The 21,034-nt window shown below is 37.4% G+C and overlaps 1 protein-coding gene across 5 annotated transcripts in view; it reads left to right on the top strand.

Annotated features, from left to right (window-relative positions):
* The window catches only part of JAK2 (Janus kinase 2), a 95,532-nt gene that overhangs the window by 60,026 nt on the left and 14,472 nt on the right, over nucleotides 1-21,034 (top strand). For 4 of the 5 annotated variants that reach the window (XM_042053964.1, XM_042053968.1, XM_042053966.1 and 1 more), the window contains 14 exons: nucleotides 582-701; nucleotides 3,092-3,249; nucleotides 3,940-4,051; nucleotides 5,722-5,908; nucleotides 8,044-8,171; nucleotides 8,671-8,805; nucleotides 10,444-10,531; nucleotides 12,582-12,709; nucleotides 13,473-13,611; nucleotides 14,891-15,042; nucleotides 16,051-16,201; nucleotides 16,471-16,607; nucleotides 17,837-18,026; nucleotides 18,923-19,047. In XM_042053964.1, coding sequence (XP_041909898.1) covers nucleotides 582-701; nucleotides 3,092-3,249; nucleotides 3,940-4,051; nucleotides 5,722-5,908; nucleotides 8,044-8,171; nucleotides 8,671-8,805; nucleotides 10,444-10,531; nucleotides 12,582-12,709; nucleotides 13,473-13,611; nucleotides 14,891-15,042; nucleotides 16,051-16,201; nucleotides 16,471-16,607; nucleotides 17,837-18,026; nucleotides 18,923-19,047 — 1,950 coding nt within the window. The remainder of the gene's footprint in view (nucleotides 1-581; nucleotides 702-3,091; nucleotides 3,250-3,939; nucleotides 4,052-5,721; nucleotides 5,909-8,043; nucleotides 8,172-8,670; nucleotides 8,806-10,443; nucleotides 10,532-12,581; nucleotides 12,710-13,472; nucleotides 13,612-14,890; nucleotides 15,043-16,050; nucleotides 16,202-16,470; nucleotides 16,608-17,836; nucleotides 18,027-18,922; nucleotides 19,048-21,034) is intronic. The other variant, XM_042053969.1, reaches the window with a different exon arrangement.

The following is a 21,034-nucleotide window of genomic DNA, read 5'->3' as shown; positions in this document are numbered from 1 at the left end:
ATTTATTTGTATGTAATGACACGTGTGGAATAGATTGTGAAGAAATTTGTTTTGCAAGTTGACATTTTCAACAACCAGATGAGCAAGTAGATAGGACTGAGAGGACAACCTTTTCTTACACTTCTTCTTCATTCCTACTACAGATTTTGCTGCTTGTGTCACTCTGAATGAACTCATGACATTCTGTATTGTTAAAAGGCTTTGTAAACATGTTTAATCAGGATGCCAATAGTATGCTCACAAAAAAAAAGCCCTCTCAAAAAAGCAAACAAAATGTTCCACTGTTCACAAAATACTACAGAGCAAGGAAATATCTACAGTTATAAAAACCCAAACCCATATGTGGATATTAATGTTCACAGTTCCTGGATCCCTGTCTGTTCTTTAATTTATGTTCCTAGTGATGATTCCATAAAGAAAAAAATCCTTTATTTGCCTGTAATGACATGTTTAAGGTTTTATAATCCTCTTTGTTGCTAGCTTATGAGTTCAGAGTTGTGGGAATTCCAGTGCTGCAAATAGGTGAGGCTTTTAAATTGCCATTTATGTTATTACTGAAATTATATAATATTTGTTTGCAGGATTTACAAACATACTGTGATTTTCCTGATATCATTGATGTCAGCATTAAACAAGCAAGCCAAGAAGGCTCCAGTGAGAGAAGAATTGTCACCATTCACAAACAAGACAGCAAGAATCTGGTCTGTTTACTTTGGTTGCTGTTCTTTAAAATAGATACTGCTTTGAGCAGGCTGTGTGATTGTTGTATGCATAGTATTGTATAATCCATGACCATGTTAATTAAGCATGAGATAACACTAAACACTTATCAGCTGTGTAAGTGGTGTATCAGAACACTAAAGCTCTTCTGCATTCAAAGCTGTGTGCTTGGAATGAAATTGAAGTAGACATTTATATGTGAGGAAAATTTCTGGTACACAGATTGGTTCTTTTGTTTATTAGTCTTAAACCTGAGTCCATGGTTTCAGTTCTCAAGTGTGCTGTTTCCATGGTGTCCTGATAAGCTGCCTGCTAGAGACCAACACATTGAAAAAGGCTTCAAAATACTCTGAAGCAATGATAAAATAAAAGAAGTATCAGGATAAAATTAATGTCATTGCTTTTACTGTTTACAATTCTTTGAAGAAGATCTTTCAGAAACTATTTTATACATAGATGTAAAAAGTTTTTGCTTTAACTCCAACCTTGCACTTGACTCAGGTTTTCTAGCAGGTATAACTGTCACAGAGTTGTGGAGTGGGCTGACCCTGGCTAAGCACCAGGTGCCCACCAAATCTGCTCTAATCACTCCCCTCTTCAGCTGGACAGGGGAGAGAAAATATAATGAAAGGCTTGTGGGTTGAGATAAGGATCTGTCCTTATCAGGATCTGTCCTTAAGGAGCATTCACCGATTACTGCCATGGACAAAACAGAATTGTCTCAGGGAAATTAACTGAATTTGTTGCCAATCAATTCAGAATAAGGTAATGAGGATAAATCTTAAAAACATTTTCCCACCACTTTTCCTTTCCCTGTGGGCCAACTTTATTCCTGATTCTCTACCTCCTTCCCCTCAGCAGTGCAGAGGATTGGGAATGGGAAGTGTGGTCAGTTCATGACATGTTGTCTTTACCTCTCAATCCTCCTCACACTCATCCCCTGCTCCAGCAAGGGATCCCTCCCATGGGGGACAGTCCTCTGTGAACTTCTCCAGTGTGAATCATCTCCACAGGCTGCAGTTCTTCATGAACTGTTCCCATATTGGTCTCTTCTGCAAGGTGCAGTTCTTCAGGAACAGACTGCTCTATAGGTCCATAGTGGCCAATGGGGCCACAAGTCCTGCCAACAAGTATATTTCAGTGTAGGCTTCCCATGGGGTCACAACCTCCTTGAGTCACATCCCCCTGCTGTGATATGAGGTTCTTCCCAGGCTGCAGGTGTATCTCTGTTCCACCATGGACCTCTGTGGGCTGCAGAGGCAGAGCTGCCTCACCATGGTCTGCACCACAGGCTGCCGTTATTTCCAGGTCCTCTTAAAAAGGAGTTTGAAGGCTCCAAATTCTTGACACTTACTCAAAAACACCAGGGTTTTTTTATTGCTCTCTAGCAAAGAAACTGCCAAATAATTGTGTTCAGCTGCTAGGTGGGTCTCCAGTGTCATAGGCAAACACATATTAAAGGCTGCTCTGTTGGGTTATACTACTGAATGAAACCTAGGGGTGACTCAGAAAATGCTTCTCTATTTTTGTTTTATTTGCAGCAATAAATATGTTGTTGCAGATGGATTTAATTTTGTTCTGCTTTTATCTGTTCTGCATACTGTGCGTAAGACCTTTTTCACACCCATTTTCCTTTGACCACATTGTTTTTCTCTGTGCTTCTATCCACTGTATGTGTCTTCACAGTAGTAAAAGCTCATCTTTTATCTATGGTCCAGCTCAGAGTGCCAGTTTTTGCTGACTAGTAGTTAAGTTTTCAGGCGGGTACTTTTGTAGAGATTTTTCTTTTCTACTTGAAGGCAAACATACAGATTTTTGATAAGTAAAGGCTTTCCTTTAGGAAAAAGAACAACACTGTATTGCAGTGCAGTAGGTATCTGGATGCTGAGTTGCATCTACTTGTTTTTCCCTTTCAAATACTCTTTCATAGTGGCATTCCTCTGCTGTTTCATATATTTAGAGTAAGGGTTTTTTTTTTATGGCAGATTTCACAGAATCGTGGAATGGTTGGAGTTGGGAGGGACTTTAAAGATCATCTGGTTCCAACACCCCTGCCATGGGTCAGGATACAGTCCATGAGAGCAGATTGCTCAAAAGAGCCCATTCCAGGGATAAGGCATCCACTGATTCTCTGTTTTGTTTGGTTTGGGTTTGATTTTGAGCACTGAACGTTGCTATCAAGTTTTGAATGATAGAAAGAAGGTAGAACATACTAATATCAGTTAAAAACTGCTTCTATTCATGTTTTTAATGTGTGCATATATGCATATCTTTTATAGCATTATCATATCCAGGAATTTTCTGTTGCCTCTTAAAAATTGAAATTCTCTCTCTCCCCCCCACACCCCATTGTTCTCTGGCGATCGAACAGGAGGCTGAATTTCAGTCATTAAGAGAAGCTCTCTCCTTTGTATCATTAATTGATGGATATTACAGATTAACAGCGGATGCCCATCATTATCTCTGTAAAGAAGTAGCACCACCATCAGTCCTTGAAAATATCCAAAGCAACTGTCATGGACCAATTTTGTAAGTATTTTTTCAGTAATACAACAGTGTGATATCATTTTTGGAAGATGAGGCTTAGTTGTCTGTCAGCTGTGGTAGGCATCTTAAAATATTTTTTTTATTGCACTTATGTAACATAAAATGCTTTGTATTTTTCCTCTTTATTTTTCACTTTGCAAAATACAGTGCCTTTTTGACATGTTACAAAAGTTAAGTGGAAAGATCATTCCTTGATAAGGATAGAAATAGTTAGCAAGGCTTGTTTAAGAGGAAATTTGTTCTTATTGTAACGAGTGTTGTTTTATTTCAGCTCTTCTTTCTTGTTAGCCCTTTTCCTAGTTAAACGCACATTTTTCACCCACACTAATGTTTTGCTAATTTTAGTTGATTTGTTATGCAATTTTTTTATAGCTTCTTTCATAATGCATGTCAAAAACCATATCATAAGCTGTGGGGAATATAGTTTTTTTAGCCCCTAACATTTCTCATTGGATAAATAATTGTGATGATTCAGTATTAAAAATTTTTAACATACTTTTCTTTACCACCCTATATATTGGAAAATAAAGATATTAACTTAAAGAAAGCTGTACAAAATTGAAAGTTTGAATTGTTGTTATATTAGATATCTGTTAATGTTGCTCATTACTCAGCCTCTGATATTCCTGAATTTTTAAATTATGCAATATTAAACATTTCTTTTTACTGTAGCATGGACTTTGCTATCAGTAAACTGAAGAAAGCGGGTAATCAGACTGGTTTCTACGTCCTTCGCTGCAGTCCCAAAGATTTTAAAAAGTACTTCCTTACCTTTGCTATAGAGGTTTGTATTCTGTCTTAGTGCCTATTTAATCTTTGTTGTGATATAACAATGAGCCTGAGATGTTCAGTAAATGATTCTGAGTTTTCCCTCCAGAAAGTTTGTCTGATGTGTATATTCTATAGCTACTTTTGTCAGACCAGCAAACTTTCAGGGTCTTGTGAGATACATCAGAGTTGGTATAGAACTGCTAATGCACATACCACATGCTTAGGAGGCCAAGACAGGCCGAGGGAAGAGAGTTTAAGAGTTCTGGAGATAGTAGCGTGGATCTTGGGACTGTGGTAAATACTTGGGAGATGGAGCAATTTGGTGGGGTTTCTGTTGTTTTTTAAAGTTTGGAGGTTTTTAGTTGAGGTTTTTTCCCTGGGTTTTCCACACACCTCCTCCCCCCTCACGACTGGGGCTTCATTAGATCGAGCATACAGCCTTTGATGATCTGAGAGTGTCTCCTTCGCAGGTTCCTCTGGGTTTGGGTCCTATCCCCATCCCCAGTGCTGGGCCAGCCATATTATTTGACAGCTATTACATCAACACAAATCTCCTGGGTACATCTGGTGTTAGCTAGAGAGAAAGCCACCCTGTAAGTGCGTATGGTTCTCGTGCAGCCAGAGAACCAGATGTACCTCTTCTCTGTGACATTGCAGCTGGTGATAATATAATGCTTTAATATTGCTGTTAAATAATTGCATGGTGTTGTTTCAAGAATGGGTTTCTCTTTAATTACGTTAGCAGAGCTGCCTTTGTGGTTTTAGCTAGGGAAGGTAAAACATGGATTTTCCTGCTGGTGTACAGCAAGCTAGTAAGTTTGCTAATACTGTCAGAGATAAGTACATCTCTGAAAATGACCAAGTAATGCTAATGTGTGAATGGAGAAATGTTATGTCCAGTCAATGAAGTATGTTTGATAGGGAATTTTGTAGACAAAGAAATCAGTTCCTGAACAAGCTTAGAGAGGCAAAGCTGAGAGCCAAGCTTGCAACAGAAGACTACGACTGCCTTTAAGTGACTTCACCACAACTTTTTTTTCCTTTTTCTGAGTCTTGTGCAAGTCATTGGAAGGCTTTTTATATTCAGAATTTGCTGGAACATTTCCTGCAGTATTGAAATACAAGACCACAAAAACACTAGTAAGAATTCAGCTTGTTTAAAAATGTTTAATGGTATCTTTTCAAAACTCATTGTAAAAATAATTCAGTGCATGTTGAAAATCTGTATTAGGAAGTAGTTTCTTAGAACTGTACTGGAGATGACAGGAAAGCAGCACTACAGCTGAGATCTCCAAATGCCTGCCAAACAAACATGGAGTGTAAGCGTTGGGGTTATTGCTTCCAACAGAGTTTTGTTTTGATGTAACCCCATGTCAGGATGAATAAGCTTTCATTAATTGCTCTGAAGGATTTCTCCTAGGTTCCATTATCTGTTTTCTCAGCTCCATCTTTTCAGGTTTCATTAACATTTGTTTTTCTCTAGCATCAGCATACTAGTTCCAGTGATGGGAGTAGAGTCATGTTTTCTCAGAATCCATATTACATAGTGAGAACAAAATAACAAGTTATGATCATATTTTCCTGAAGCATCCTTTCATTAGTTAGTAGAGTGCTATACATTTAAATAAGCTTTCAAATATTAAATATTAATCAATTTCATTTTTAATGGAAAACTTTCTGCAGCGTGACAGTATTACAGATTATAAGCACTGCTTAATTACGAAGAATGAGAACGGAGAATATAATCTTAGTGGAACCAAGAGGAGTTTTAGTAACCTTAAGGATCTCTTGACCTGTTACCAGACAGAAACTGTCCGTTCAGACAGCATAATTTTCCAGTTCATCAAATGCTGTCCTCCAAAACCAAAAGGTAAGAGAGAGATTATTTTTAAGCAGAAAGTTTTCTAACGTCTAGATTAAAGACTTAAAAATAAGTTAATACTAAATGACTCTCAGGTAGATACATGATACAAAACTGGGAGGAACTGTTGATACCCTTGAAGGCAGGGAGGCCCTTTAAAGAGACCTCAACAAATTAGAGGATGGGGCAATCACCAACCATATGAAGTTTAACAAGGAAAAGCGTCAGATTCTGCATCTGGGGTGGGGCAGCCCTGGATGTGTGTACAGACTGGGGAATGAGATTCTGGAGAGTAGCGCTGTGGAAAGGGACCTGGTGCTCCTGGTCAATGGCAAGTTGAACCTGAGTCAGCAGTGCCCTGGCAGCCAGGATGTCCTGGGGGGCATCAGGCACAGCATCACAAGCCAGGCAAGGGAGGGGATTGTCCCGCTCTGCTCTGCACTGGGGCAGCCTCACCTCCAGTGCTGGGGCAGTTTTGGGTGCCACAGGATAAGAGAGATACAAAGCTATTGGAGAGTGTCCAAAGGAGGGCCACGAGGATGGTGATGGGTCTGGAGGGGAAGCCTTATGAGGAGCAGCTGAGGGCACTTGGTCTGTTCAGCCTGGAGCAGCCTGAGGACAGACCTCACTGCAGTCTAAAACTTCCTTGTGAGGGGAAGAGCAGGGGCAGGCACTGATCTCTTCTCTATGGTGACAGTGACAGGACCCAAGGGAATGGCCTGAAGCTGTGTCAAGGGAGGTTTAGGTTGGATATCAGAAAAAGGTTCTTCATCCAGAGGGTGGCTGGGCACTGGAATGGGCTTCCCAGGGAAGTGGTCACAGCACCAGCCTGAGAGAGTTCAGGAAGTGTTTGGACGATGCTCTCAGGCATGTGCTGTGACTCCTGAGGATGGTCTTGTGCAGAGTCAGGAGTTAGACTTGATAATTCTTGTGGGTCCCTTCCAACCCAGAATATTCTGTGTTTCTGTGATATATTTGTGTGGGTTTTTTTAAATTTCAGTGACCTATTTGCTCATCTTCTTAGTCATAGTTTTCAAGTGTCTGCCAAATTTTAATTTGGTGTAAGATAGTCTTCCAGAAGTAATTATGGCAGCCAGTTTCATGATTAGAAGCAAAACTGGTTTCTTAATTGCAGTGGATTGTGTGCAGCAGCATTTCTTCTTCCACCAAGTGTTTTCATGTGTTGAGAAGGAAAGAGCTACTAAATGGATTCTGTATCGCAGAGAACACTTCCATAGGCAATGGAACCAACAGTGTCAGTGAATTTCTGTCATGGTTGATCTTAGCTGCATTATGCCAAGTCTGCAGTGTGGTTTCAGCTTCTTTTTAACACTGGAAAAATACACATGGAATAGACCTCCTGCCTGAGGATTGGATTTTTCTGGAATTTGCATTTAATTCTTTTGCCTACCTTTGATATTAATATTTATTTCCTTCATGAAATCTTTAAAATTCTGCCCTTCTAAGTAGTACTTCTTACAGTTAATATTTGTCTCTATCAGTCCCTATTTAAAGAAAAACTTGTCAGAACAGACTATTTGATATAACTTTTGCTTCTCTCAAATGTGATTGAAAATAGCCAATGGATTCAAAACCTTAGAAAAGATGTAACAAGTAAATATGTATGCACATAACAGAGAATAATTTTGTAACATTGTTCCATTGAAACCTAAAATTTATATGCATCAAAATGATAACTTATTGAATAAATTTAATCATGGATGTGAGCAGATAGCCACAAAGATATACTTTTCAGATTTAATTTTAGTATCAGACCTGCTCTACTTTGTAATATAAAAGAAGGTAATTTACATCCTGTTTTCTGTCCCTAATTGTTACTAGAAATACTGCAGCAGTTAAATGTGAAAGGAGGTAGGAATGTTTTCAGAATGTTTGTCAAAAGTAGGAATACTTAAAAAACATAAAACTCATGAGTGAACCTAGATGCTTTTGCTGATTAGAAAATATCAGACTTTGATTTAAATTAAATACTGTGTGGCTTTTAAAATAAACTGATCTCAATGTGATATCTTGTTTGTGTTGAATTAGCAGCCCCTCATTAATAATCCTTCTGAAATGATATTGGTTTAGTTCTATATTTTACAAATTTACTTTGGTTTTCCTTTCCCTCTTTCTTCTCCCAGATAAATCAAATCTCCTAGTCTTCAGAAGCAATAGCGTTTCTGATGTACCTTCATCACCTACACTACAGAGACACAATAATGTCAATCAGATGGTCTTTCACAAAATCCGTAATGAGGACCTGATATTCGTAAGTCCATTAGTTGCTTTTTCCACTGAAGAAGTTGGGTTTAATATGCACCAAGTTTTAAAAACCTCAGTATGTGTTTAAAAGAATCTTACCTGAGCTAGGAGATTTTGCTGTAATCTTTCCTTAGAGTTGTGGGAAAAAAATTATTTTGTTTTCCAGTAATGCAAATAATTTCTTTTTTGTAATTGAGCAGCATCATTTTGACTGCAAATAGCAGTTGTTTGCTTCTAGAGATGTCTAAATACAGATTTAATGGAATTGCTTCTTCTCTGGTTCTTGCAGCTAGTTATTTTCTGAGATCCTTGAGTAGTCAATAAAAAACAAGCAAAAATTTAAGATGTTTCTGATATAGTTGCTTCGTTTCCCTCTCAGCTGAACTCTACAGCCAGCACACCTCTAAAGATTTGCATATGTTTATGCTGGGATTTTTTTTTAAGATATGTTTTGAAACAGGCAGGTTTTTTTATGCTTTTTTCTATCTGTATCCTTTCCTTCTTAGGAGGAGAGTCTTGGACAGGGCACATTTACTAAGATTTTCAGAGGTGTGAGGAAAGAAGTGGGAGACTATGGCCAGCTCCATCAAACTGAAGTTCTTTTAAAGGTGCTGGATAAAGTGCACAGAAACTACTCTGAGGTTGGTGTGATTGTTGACTGCTACATAACATTTGTCCATGCTATGCTGAGCATTACTTTTCTACTTTTCTTGAGCGTTACTCATCTACTTCATAAATGAGTATTTGTTATATGGTAGGGGGTTGTATGTTGAACCAAGCTAATGCTTGGAATTGTGACACTGAGAGTATGGATTTGAGACTGGCTGTGGGAAGTACGCGTTTGTACTTTATTTCCCCTGTTCCTGCCATCTGTGAGAGAATTCAGAGCTTACCCACTGAGAACTGGAGAACAGTTAATTTATACAATTAAAGTACCAGGGGAGAGGTGGTATTGCCACAGGATTGTCTTAACCAGTAATTCATTATTTACAGACAAGGGACCACTGTTTATGGAAAAACACGTCCTCTGGGTAGACTGTCTTCAGATTCTCCAGTCAAATCAAATAATCAGAAGTATTTATGTATGAGAAAAGCTTGCCATACATTGATTCACCCCTAATCACTGAGACACCTCACTTTTTGAGTGAAGCTTTTAGCAGACCTGAAACGCCTTTGTGCAAAAAAATAACGAACTGGTAGTGTAATTGAGCCCAAGACTGTGTATGTGAGAATTTAAAGACTTTCACAAGATGTAGTAGTGTTTATTATAGGAATGTAATATATACTTCATATACTGCTTATTATTTATTTGATTATGTTATGTAATTTATTCAAATTTCTAATTATCTAGCTATGTTTACAGCAAGCCGAGAGAACCAGTACACTATTTAGTGAACTTTTTAATTGTTTAAGATAAATCTGTATGAAAATACAAGTAAAAAAGAAAGAGACATTTCAGATGGCTGGTATTCATAAGCAGTGTAGGCATACACCTTGGACTATTGAAAACAATTAAAAAAAAATTATAATTTTGATAACACAGGTAATATATTTATTTATGAATATTAACTGATTCATAAAGTATGAATCAGTTACTAAAAGCTCAGAGTATAGAAATAAAAATACAGTCACCTGGAGGAAAATGTTCTCATTTTCACTTTGGTTGGTTGGGTGAATAATCAGTACACAGGTGTAGGTGGAGATGCCACTGAACGGAATAAAAAATGAAGAAAGAAATAAAAGCATTTGAAACTTTCCTGACAAACTTGGAAAAGGTCTTGCAGTAATGGATGAATTACATAATACTTTTTCTCTTTTAACTAAATAATGTGCTACAAAGAAATAAATTGTGAAACTGCATAGTGCATTATGGTGGACTAAGTTAGAAAGTGAGTCCTGTACGATGAATTTGCCTTCAGTTTACTTTATTTACTTAATTGACACTGGAAAAAAAAAGAGTATTTTTAAAATGTTGGGATACACGTGCCTGCAGAGAAAAGAGATCATTAACCTATCTGGAATGTGTACTGTTACTTAGAAAAAGAAAATTAGAAAAAACCCTCCACAACCAAAAAACTGAAATAAAAACCAACCAAACAAGAAACAGTTGCCAAACACAAACCAACAACAAACAATATAAAATATGTTACATTAGGGTCTTTGCAATGAGATGGAAGTTAAAATATTTTAAAAAATGGTTTTAGTAAATTTATTAGAATTTTGGGGCTTTGTTTTCACTGATATATTTTCTTTGTCAATCTCCCTCTCCTGCCAAAAAGTCCTTTTTTGAAGCAGCAAGTATGATGAGCCAACTTTCTTACAAACATTTGGTGTTAAATTATGGAGTCTGCGTCTGTGGAGAAGAGAGTAAGTAGAAATTAGTTATCTTTTTGTACCAATTTTTTTTATACATCTCTCATTAGAGTTTGACATTGTTTTTGGGTAAAACCAGGGAAAAAATGAACGAAACAACCCAAGTTCAACACCAGCTGGACAGCCAATACATGTTCACATTGCAGTAGTATTAGTCTTAGTATCTGAGAACTAGTTAATAGTAAAAACAAAGAAAAGGGAAAACTTGTTTAAAGTACAGTCAATGTGAATATAACCTGTATAAATGACTCAGTCATGTCTGTACTATCTGAGATCAGTTTTGCTGTGCCTCTGAAATGAGCTTTTGAAATGCAAGAAAAATTGCAGCCCTGCATCATATCAGCTGTGATTAGCTAGAAAGGGAGGTACTGTGCTAGCCAGAAAAATCTTCATTTACTGTGATTAGAAACAGACATTGCCACCTTTTTCCACACATGCTGACTTTGTGAGCAAAAATATAACTTTGTGAAGTTTGGTTTAGAGGTCCCATTCTGAAAACATGATTCTGAAAACATGTAACTCAACAAACACACTACGAAGCAGCAGTAAAATCTTCGCATTGTCTGCAAACGTTGAATGTCTTTTCAGTTTAGCTTACTGCTTTGTGACTATGTGTTAATAAGATTTTTTTAAGAACACCTGAAATACATTTATACCGTCTTGTAATGAAATCTTAATTTTGGATGGTTGTCACTCGGTAATGTGTGTTGTTTTAAAATAGACGCTGCTAGATCTCACTTCGACAGTTTTTCCTCTTCATTCAGTCTTTGGGCTGAAATGTCAGTTTGCCCTAAACTCATTTTTTTTCATACAAATTTAGAAATTTGTATGAAGGGAAGCATTTTGTAATAACCATATGGGCATATTATGTAGGTGATTACCTTCATTAGGGAGAAAGAATTTCCAAAAGAGACAGTGGATTCTGTGGTCATAATTTATGTCTGTAATCAGAAATTACCTCTCTTAGGAGGCTGGAAAAGGCACAGCAGTATGTTTGGCCAAGAATTTGTGCCAAAACAACCACATGGGGTTTTTTCTGTTTTATTCATTGTACCACACACAGGGACTATATATAAAATTTCTAGTAGATCAAGCTTATAATTGAAAATAAATTGATGAAAGATGTATATGGTTACTTATTTCACCTTTAGATCACACCTGTCCTCTAGAAATGGTTCTCTTTCTGAAGGCAGGAGACTTATTACAGTTTAAGGAGAGGCAGTTACTAAGAAATAGGAAGACCAGCTCTTACTGGTTCTGTGGTATACACACTTGGATGTACAAATTCAATAAAAATTGTTTCACATAATTGCAAAAAAAAAAAAGAGTTTGCTGTCTGTAATACGAATTTGTTTAAAAAATCTGTTTATTTGTTACAGCCAGATATAGTACTGGTAGTTTCCAGTGTGAGCATCTTGCAGCTAAGGGCAGGTGTTCAGTCATGTGATTTGAAGTTCTTGTGTAGAAAGTGATGAGGACAGCAGTTCCTGTTTCTGGAGTTATTTGCTAGATGGTTGCATGAGGGCATATGTCATATACATATACACAATTTTAGGGCAAATACTTGTCTGTTTTCAAGAAAAGCATCTTTTGTCAATAAAGCATTGTGTTTTTCAGTACGTATAGGTTGTAAACAACTATGAAGTGAATCACTTGAATGTTACTCAGCTTACCACATTGATAGTGCTGTACACTACTATGCTTCATAAGTATTTACGTTATTGTGCCTTTCAGGTGAGGGTGAAAAGATGGTCACTGACTTTTACCTAATCTGTAAAAGATTAAATCTAAATAATTAAACCTAAAAGATTAAATCTAGTAACTTTGCATTTGAGAAGGAATCAGGTGAACTTCCACACCCTGAAGAAGTATAAAGAACATAGAGTGTTTGTGGCAATACTCAGATACCACAGAGGTTGAAACTTAAAGTTAGATCACCAAAAAGGTATCAAAAAAGGAGTAGTACTAGAGTCATGAATGTGTCCTGAAATTTCATTGTTTATTGTTGGTTTTAATTGTAACTCTCTTTATCATTATGAATCAGACATCCTTGTACAAGAATATGTAAAATTTGGATCCTTGGACACATATTTGAAAAAGAACAAAAATAATATCAATATTTTGTGGAAGCTGGAAGTAGCCAAACAGTTGGCATTAGCCATGCATTTTCTGGTAAGTGGTTCAGTTTTGTTACTGGCTGAATTCAAGTGATTCAGACTAATGCATGTAGAAAGGCTGAGCTATTACCTGAATTCTTGAAACTCTGGAGGGTGTTTGATAATAGGTTGGGCATATACCAGCTATTTAGTAGATACCCAGAGAAAGACTTTGTGTCTTGCACAAAGTGTAGTTGAATGTCCATTATTTTTTCATGCTTTATGTTTCAGTGTGAAATATAGACAGATTTCCCCTAATGCTTTCCCCCCGTCTCTTCCACAAATCAGTCCTTTCTGGACTTCCCACCTCGGCTCATGAAGCTGAACATAAACTATTTCCTCATGGTGTTAACCACTGGGAGGGGAAAACACTGTACTCCTCACACTCCTAGTGCATTCTTCTTGGGCATTAGGTCTCAACCTTAGAGTCTTTCTAGTTCAACACAAAGGCCATTATTCAAGACAGGATATCTAGATAAGTCTTTCCTTTAACAGAATTTAAATGTTCTTACATTAATTTTAAATGGATGGATGAGTATTCTGCTGCGTTAACACGTATCAAATTGTTTCAGACTTCAGGAAGATAATGAAAATTGGCTGAAAACTGTAACTTTGAGAGAAATTAGTGAGGTGCCTGAAGTTTGATCAACTTAATTATTATTTTATCATTATTTTATTTGCTGGTATTTCCCTCATGCTGTACAGTATTTGTTTTTAAATATCTCTTCAACAGTAAGACTTCTTTTGTCAGTATGTAAAATATGCATTTCTGTTTATAGGAGGATAAAGGCCTTGTTCATGGAAATGTCTGTGCAAAAAACATCTTGCTTATCAGAGAGGAAGACAGGAAGTCTGGAAACCTTCCATTTATAAAGCTAAGTGATCCTGGCATCAGTATTACAGTTCTGCCAAGAGATAGTAAGTCTCTGCATTATCTTTCTTGTTTATTGCTTCTGACTTGAAAAATAAGTTTGGGGTTGGGGTTTTTTTCTGACCACCATCTAAAATAATTCTGTTATAGTAAGTTCCTTGATTTATCTGTCATTTTATAATTATCTCTGTAGTCCTAGCCAAGCAGTTTTGAGTGTATCTTTTTTATTAGCAAATAATTACAGGAAATAAGTTCTCAATTGTGTGACCTTTTTTCCCCGCTGTTCTCATTTTCCGTTTCTTTTCATTGGTAGTACTGTTGTTATATTATATTGTAAGTGTATAATATAGTCTGTTGCCTTTGCAGATAGCTGCTGAATTTAGTGTCCTTGATCAAGTATTTTATGGCTTGCAGGAACTTTCAGAAGTGAAAACAAATGCACTTTTGAAAATGCTGACTGGCAGTTAAAAAGCATCTTCAGTGCATTTCTTGGTGAATACCTGGAGTCAGTTGATGATATTAAAAATATTGGATTATCATCCACCGTTAAGACTGCTCCAATGCTTTATAAACAGCAAAATTAATTAAATTGAAAGTGTGTGCAAGATTGTTATGCTAATGGAATGGTGGAAGTAACCTTACTATTATTATTGTGGTCTTTCCGTCTTATAAAAACACTTTATGCTTGGTACTTTTATAGATGTCTAAAGAAGTAATGTATCTAACAGCCTATAATTAATGCAGTGTCATTATTTGCCAGTAAACTATTTAAATTCTCTGTGTTTTAATGTGAAGCTTACATTATTCTTATGAGATATCATTTTAAGGAGCTCTAAATCCGAACCAGTACAATCCAATGTTTTAATTTGTTACTACAGTCAATAGCAATAGCTTAAAAATCAGATAGTGTAAAACTCTTTTTCATGGTGCCTTTTGCTGTGCCATAATATGCCAACCACTATCAAAGTACTTTTTACTCTTTGACATCTTGGTTCTCTGTGGTAGCCATTAAGTCTTGGTAACGTTGGGGGAAATACAGAAATCAGAGAAACAATGTAACATGGAAATTATGTTAAGGCAATTTTATTTTTAGGCTTATTTTACAGTAAAACTAATGGTCCTCCATTCTGATTCACAAATACTGTTTGTATTTTTGTCCGTGTTCCATAACTTGATTTTTTAGGTGGGAACAAATACTTGGAAAAGTATTAATAGTACATTACAGAGTGAAATACCTATGTATACTGAAGTAATTTTTACCAAATGTTAGAGAATTTTCTGGTTTTATTATTCGTCTTAACAAGTTTCCTTTGTGTGATTGCACAGTTCTTCTTGAGAGAATACCATGGGTTCCTCCTGAATGTATTGAGAATCCCAAACAACTAAGCCTAGCTACAGACAAATGGAGTTTTGGTACCACTTTGTGGGAAATCTGCAGTGGAGGAGACAAACCACTGAGCGCACTGGATTCTTCAAGAGTAAGTATTACTGGGTCTGCAGTCATAGCAATTCTTTGAACATTTCTAATTTAGAACATCTGCTGTTGTAACCACATCAGCAGTGGTGTGGCCTATGACCACTGTAGGAAAAAGACATTTTTGCTTGTAGATAATAATCAGAAGAGATTATTTGAAGTTTGTTTTTATGTTGTTCGTTTCTATTTTTAGGGTAACAAAGTACAGAATTTTCAGTATTATCTAGTTCATATTTTTATTGCTTTCTTGCAGCAGTGTGTCACTTTAAACAAAAAGTATGCGTGGATTTTAGTTGACATTCTAGTAACTGAACATCTTAAATACAGTAGCACTTTGTGTGTTCCAACAGTTCTACTATTTTAGCTAAACCAAAAATGTTAACTTTTATCTCAGGTAGGGGCAGAAGATGGAGGGGAGACATTTTCCATAAAAATATTGTATCATATGTATTTGCTTCTTTAGTTGGAAGCGGAAAGAATACTTCACTATGATAGAAAAATACTGGTAGTATTATTTTTATAAAGGTACTGTAACCTTCCCATAAAGCCTGATCTGGTTTCTCAGGTATTTTAATCAGCTCTGACAAGAATCTCCAAGGTTTACCTAGACCTAGCTCATAGATATCTAAGTATTTCAGAAATTGCCCTACATTGTTTTGTAATATTCACAGAGCTTTTCACAGCTGTGCGCTCAGCCAGCTCATAGGTCAGTAGAATTTTCCTCTGGACCTATCCAGTTGAGGATTTATGAAATTACCAATAAAGGAGACACCATTTTTCTCATCTCTCTCTATCTTCTTATCTTCCACCAGTAACTGACTGGAAGTTTCTGAACTGATCACTCTAAATTATACCAGCCTTGCTTTTGATGAAAATCGGTTAGATGTACATTTGATGAGATAACAAGTCTAGGTTTAGAGCTGTAATTTTTGGCTACTCTGGTGAGACTGTTAAGGCTGCTGCAACTCTTCATGGTTGTAAAATGTACAATTACTTACTGGTTTAATTCCAGAAACTACAGTTTTATGAAGATAGGCATCAGCTTCCTGCCCCCAACTGGACAGAACTTGCAAACCTTATAAACAACTGCATGGATTATGAGCCAGATTTCAGGCCTTCTTTTAGAGCAATTATACGTGATTTGAATAGTTTGTTCACTCCAGGTGAGTCTGTGATACAACAGGATCAAAAAGAATGCTTATTCCTACTGGTTCACTTTCTTTTTAGTATGTTTTTTGCAATACATCATTATCTTTGACTGCAAATTACTATATAGAAATAAAGGTGGCTGTCAATATTCTGCTGAACTTGAAGTATGCCAAACAAAAGTAGAACATGCCATGATTGTAATAAGGCTATTCCTTCTCTTGTTCACTACTCTGTGCCTTCTGCCTTCTGTTCCCTTTCTTCCCTTCTTCCTTCTGCCTCTCAGATTATGAGCTATTGACAGAAAGTGATATGTTGCCAAATATGAGAATTGGAGCACTTGGATTTTCTGGTGCTTTTGAAGATCGGGACCCAACACAATTTGAAGAAAGACATCTTAAGTTTTTACAGCAGCTTGGCAAGGTAAGATGTTTCAAAAATCTGTGATAGTTTAGGAAATAACTATGGTTTTCAGTTGACTTTTGATGACCCCATATACATTATTTACAGTGAAACTTTTATTTTAGAAGTTGTGAATTTCAGTCATATCTGAGCAATGTGTGCCATTCCTTTGTGCTCTTTTTTCACTTTCACAGTATCCTTACACAGAAGAAAATTAGCTGACCTCCACAATGAATCCAGTCACACCAAAAGGCTAAAGTATTTTTCAGTAATGAAGAGCTGCCTGACATAATCCTTATATAGATACATAGATATACAGATATATACACACACAGTTGATATTCAGTTAACAACGCTCTGGAGCAGTCTAGCACAAAACTAGTGGGGTTGGGGGTTTTGTGTGTGAATATTCTGAGAAGTCTGAATATAAAGTCTCTAAATTCAAAAGGAAAATACATGTCTTTGAGATATATATAGGCCTTGAACTTTTTTGCCTTTAGAAATCAGCATTTGGTTACTAGTTTTTTAAGCCGTTGCAGCCTGGCTGTGTGAAAGCATACCTAGACAGCTGACCAAGTGCAGCTGGCAGATCTTCACCAAGCACTATTTTACTAGAATGGTTCTTTGCTGTTTTATTTGGTTTTTACATGCTAGCTGTATATTCCTTTGGCTTCAAGTACTGAAGCAGCCTGAAAGTGAAGTAGCAGAACTACTTCTGTTTGCAGGTGGTTGGTTGTTGATTGTGATAGCGTAGCATAGGGAGAACAACAGAGTGGTAGGTCATGGCTGCATAAAAGAAGATAAAAGACAATATAAATTGAGAAAGATGAAAACAGAGCATTGAAACAAATGGGAGAGGAGCCAAAAAGAAAAAGAGCAGAATTAAGAACCAAGACAAAGGGATTTATGCAAGTGCAGGAAAAGGATTATGCCAGTGGAAGTGGAAATTTGTGAAAGATAGAAAATAGATACACATCACCACCTTTCCTTGTCTTTGTTTCCTGTTCTGTCTGCGTCCTTTCATGGAATATGTTTCTTTTGCAACTGTTACCCATGATCCTGCATTTTTTTCTGTCAGGGAAATTTCAGGCATTTCACTTAAATAATTAATCACATCATCTTAATGCTTAGTACAGTGAGCTCTGAACAAAAACTACACTCTACATGAACAAACATGTACACTAAGAAACACAAAGAGAGAATGGTGTGGGCATGTTTTTAATTCCCAAGTGTTTCCATTTGTGACATAGGGAAATTTTGGCAGTGTTGAGATGTGCCGGTATGACCCGCTGCAGGATAATACTGGGGAGGTGGTTGCTGTGAAAAAGCTGCAACATAGCACTGAAGAGCACCTTAGGGACTTTGAAAGAGAAATTGAAATACTTAAATCTCTGCAGCATGATAACATCGTTAAATACAAAGGAGTATGCTACAGTGCAGGTATGTATACTAGTATATTGAGTATACCTAAATATGCATACTGAGAAATTCAGAGAGGTAGTGTTTATGACAGTCACTGACTTGTCCTAAATTTACCAGGACTTAGAGAGTACAGAACAAAGGAAGTAACGTCTGTTGTATACCACATCTCAGTACAAGGTGGATGTTGATTCAGTCACCTCATTGCAGAATTTGATTAATTTAGAGAATAACTTTAACTATTTGCCCAGTTTCTTTCTTTTAAAGCAAAAAAGTTTTCCTTGAAAATAATTTAGGGTTTAAGTGGGAGAATGCACAATTTTTTAACTGTTCTTGTTTTTTTTCCTCAATGTAATATTTCAGAGGGGGTGTTACCAATTTTTGTATAGCCTATACAATAAAAGAGTATACAGGAAAAGTTTCAGAAACTGATCTGAGTGAATTGATGATGCCATTTAAGATGATGAAGTAAAGCATGGGTTTTACCTCTGCCCAGGATCTTACTGTAAAAAAAATAATCTTCAGTTCCAAATAGGGCTGTTTTGAAAGATGGTAAAATTGGTGACAAGTCAGTATCACTTGCCATTCTCAGTTTCATCTTGACAAGACAGACATACAGACTTCTACTTTGCCTTAGCAATAGTAGCTGAAGTATTGATGAGATGATGTTGATTAGTGATACATTAATTTATCAAGCATATCCACATTGTTGCTAAGTTTAAATAAGTGGCATAATGAGTTAATTAATATATGAAAAATTGCATAGTGATGTATAGATCATAAATTAATATTTTTGTGTTAAGTCCATTTTGTATTATGGCTATTGATAGATATTTTAAAATACTTATATTTAAAAACTTGTCTTTGGAAAATTAAAGAAAATAGTACATTTGCATTTTTCATTATTGTTGTAAAAGGACGTAGGAATCTAAGATTAATTATGGAATACTTACCATATGGAAGTTTACGAGATTATCTGCAGAAACACAAGGAGAGGCTGGACCACAAGAAGCTTTTGCTGTATGCATCTCAGATATGCAAGGTAGGGCATTTCAAATTATATACATCTTTCAATGAAATTGTTGTTTTGGTATATCTTTTATAATGCTGTTGGGCTGCTAGCACCACATAACCCTAAAAAAAGGTAGCAATATATGTTCATATCTTCTCAGTATCTTAATACAGGATGCTGAGACTGGCCTATCTGCTGACTGAGGCAGAATATACTCTCTTTTGTCACTAAGGCGACTGGAAATGAAATATTGTAGGAGTTAATATATTCACTCAGGCAACCTGTCCGTGACATTCTATAACAGAATTTTCAGAATGTTGACATTCCGCTAAAAAAACACCATAACAACATATATATATATATATATGTGTGTATATAAATATATTTACTTATATATTTACTTATATATTTACTTATATATATTTACTTGAAACTGTAAGTAAGAGCAAGGATTTCTGTATGCAGAGCTAGGGGCCGTAGAAGTGCCCAAACCTGTAATAAATTATTTGGTACTGAACATCATTCATAAAATCGTGAAAAGCAGTACAAACATCTGATCTTTCTTGTGGTATCTCATTTTCCTTAGAGGGCTTATGCCTTCCCTAGTTTTATTCTGTAATTATGCTTTAGATATAAGAAACTAGAGACACCTGAGATTTCATTGCATGTTTAGATGTTTGGGAAAGGGAAAAACAAATGGGGGTGAGGGGGAGAGAGACAAAAATAAAAAGTACAACCATACCCCCCCCCCTCAAGGCATGCACCAGCAATATTTTTTAATTTCTTTTCCCAATACCTACATCAAAGACATGGAAACAGTAGGTTACATAAGATTACAGAATCACAAAATCAACTAGGCTGGAAAAGACCTGTAAGATCATCAAGTCCAACCTATGACCAAACACCACCTTGTCAACCACACCACGGCACTGAGTGCCACATCCAGTCTTTCCTTAAACACCTCCAGGGACAGTGACTCTCCCACATCCCTGGGCAGCCCATTCCAGTGCCCAATCACCCCTTCTGTGAAGAAATACCTCCTAATGTCCAATCTGAACCTCCCCTGGTGCAGCTTGAGACTGTGTCCTCTTGTCCTGTCACTGGTTGCCTGGGAAAAGAGCCCAACCCCCATCTGGATACACCCTCCTTTTGGGGAGCTGTAGAGAGTGATAAGGTCACACCTGAGCCTCCTCTTCTCCAGGCTGAACAACCTCAACTCCCTCAGCTGCTCCTCACAGGACTGGTGCTCCAGACCCTTAACCAGCCTTGCTGCCCTTCTCTGGACACGCTCCAGCAGCTCAATGTCCTTCCTAAACTGAGGGGCCCAGAATGTGGCCTCACCAGTGCTGAGTACAGGAGGACAATCCCTGCCCTGGTCCTGCTGGCCACACTGTTGCTGGTACAGGCCAGGATGCCATTGGCCTTCTTGGCCACCTGGGCACACCCTGGCTCATGTTCAGCTGCTGGCACCAGCACCCCCAGGTCCTTTTCTGCCTGGCCACTGTCCAGCCACTCTGTCCCCAGCCTGTGGCACTGCCTGGGGTTGTTGTGGCCAAAGTGCAGGCATTTGGTCTTGTTAAACCTCATACTGCTGGATTCAGCCCATGGATCCAGCCTGTCCAGGTCCTTCTGCAGAGCCCTCCTACCCTGCAGTACATCAACACTCCCCTCCACCTTGGTGTTGTCCATGAATTTACTGAGGGTACATTCAATCCCCTCACAGATCATCAATGAAGTTGTTAAACAGACCTGGGCCCAACACAGATCCCTGGAGGACATGACTAGTGACCAGCCACTGGCTGCAGCACCATTCAGCACTCTCTGGGCCCAGCTGTCCAGCCAATTCTTAACCCAGCAAAGGGTGCACCTGTCCAAGCCATGGGCTGCCAGCTTTGCCAGGAGTACGCTGTGGGAGACGATGTCAAAGGCTTTGCTGAAGTCCAGGCAGACAACATCCACAGCCTTCCCCTCATCCACCAGGCAGGTCATCTGCTCATAAGAGGAGATCAGGCAGGAC

Source organism: Corvus kubaryi, unplaced genomic scaffold (genome assembly GCF_017639235.1).
Source record: "Corvus kubaryi isolate FWS band 111438036 unplaced genomic scaffold, C.kubaryi_AGA036_p1.0 split1-37296, whole genome shotgun sequence".
Lineage (NCBI taxonomy): Eukaryota > Metazoa > Chordata > Aves > Passeriformes > Corvidae > Corvus > Corvus kubaryi.
The sequence above is the reverse complement of the archived record's forward strand: the minus strand, read 5'-3'. Positions and strand labels throughout refer to the sequence as shown.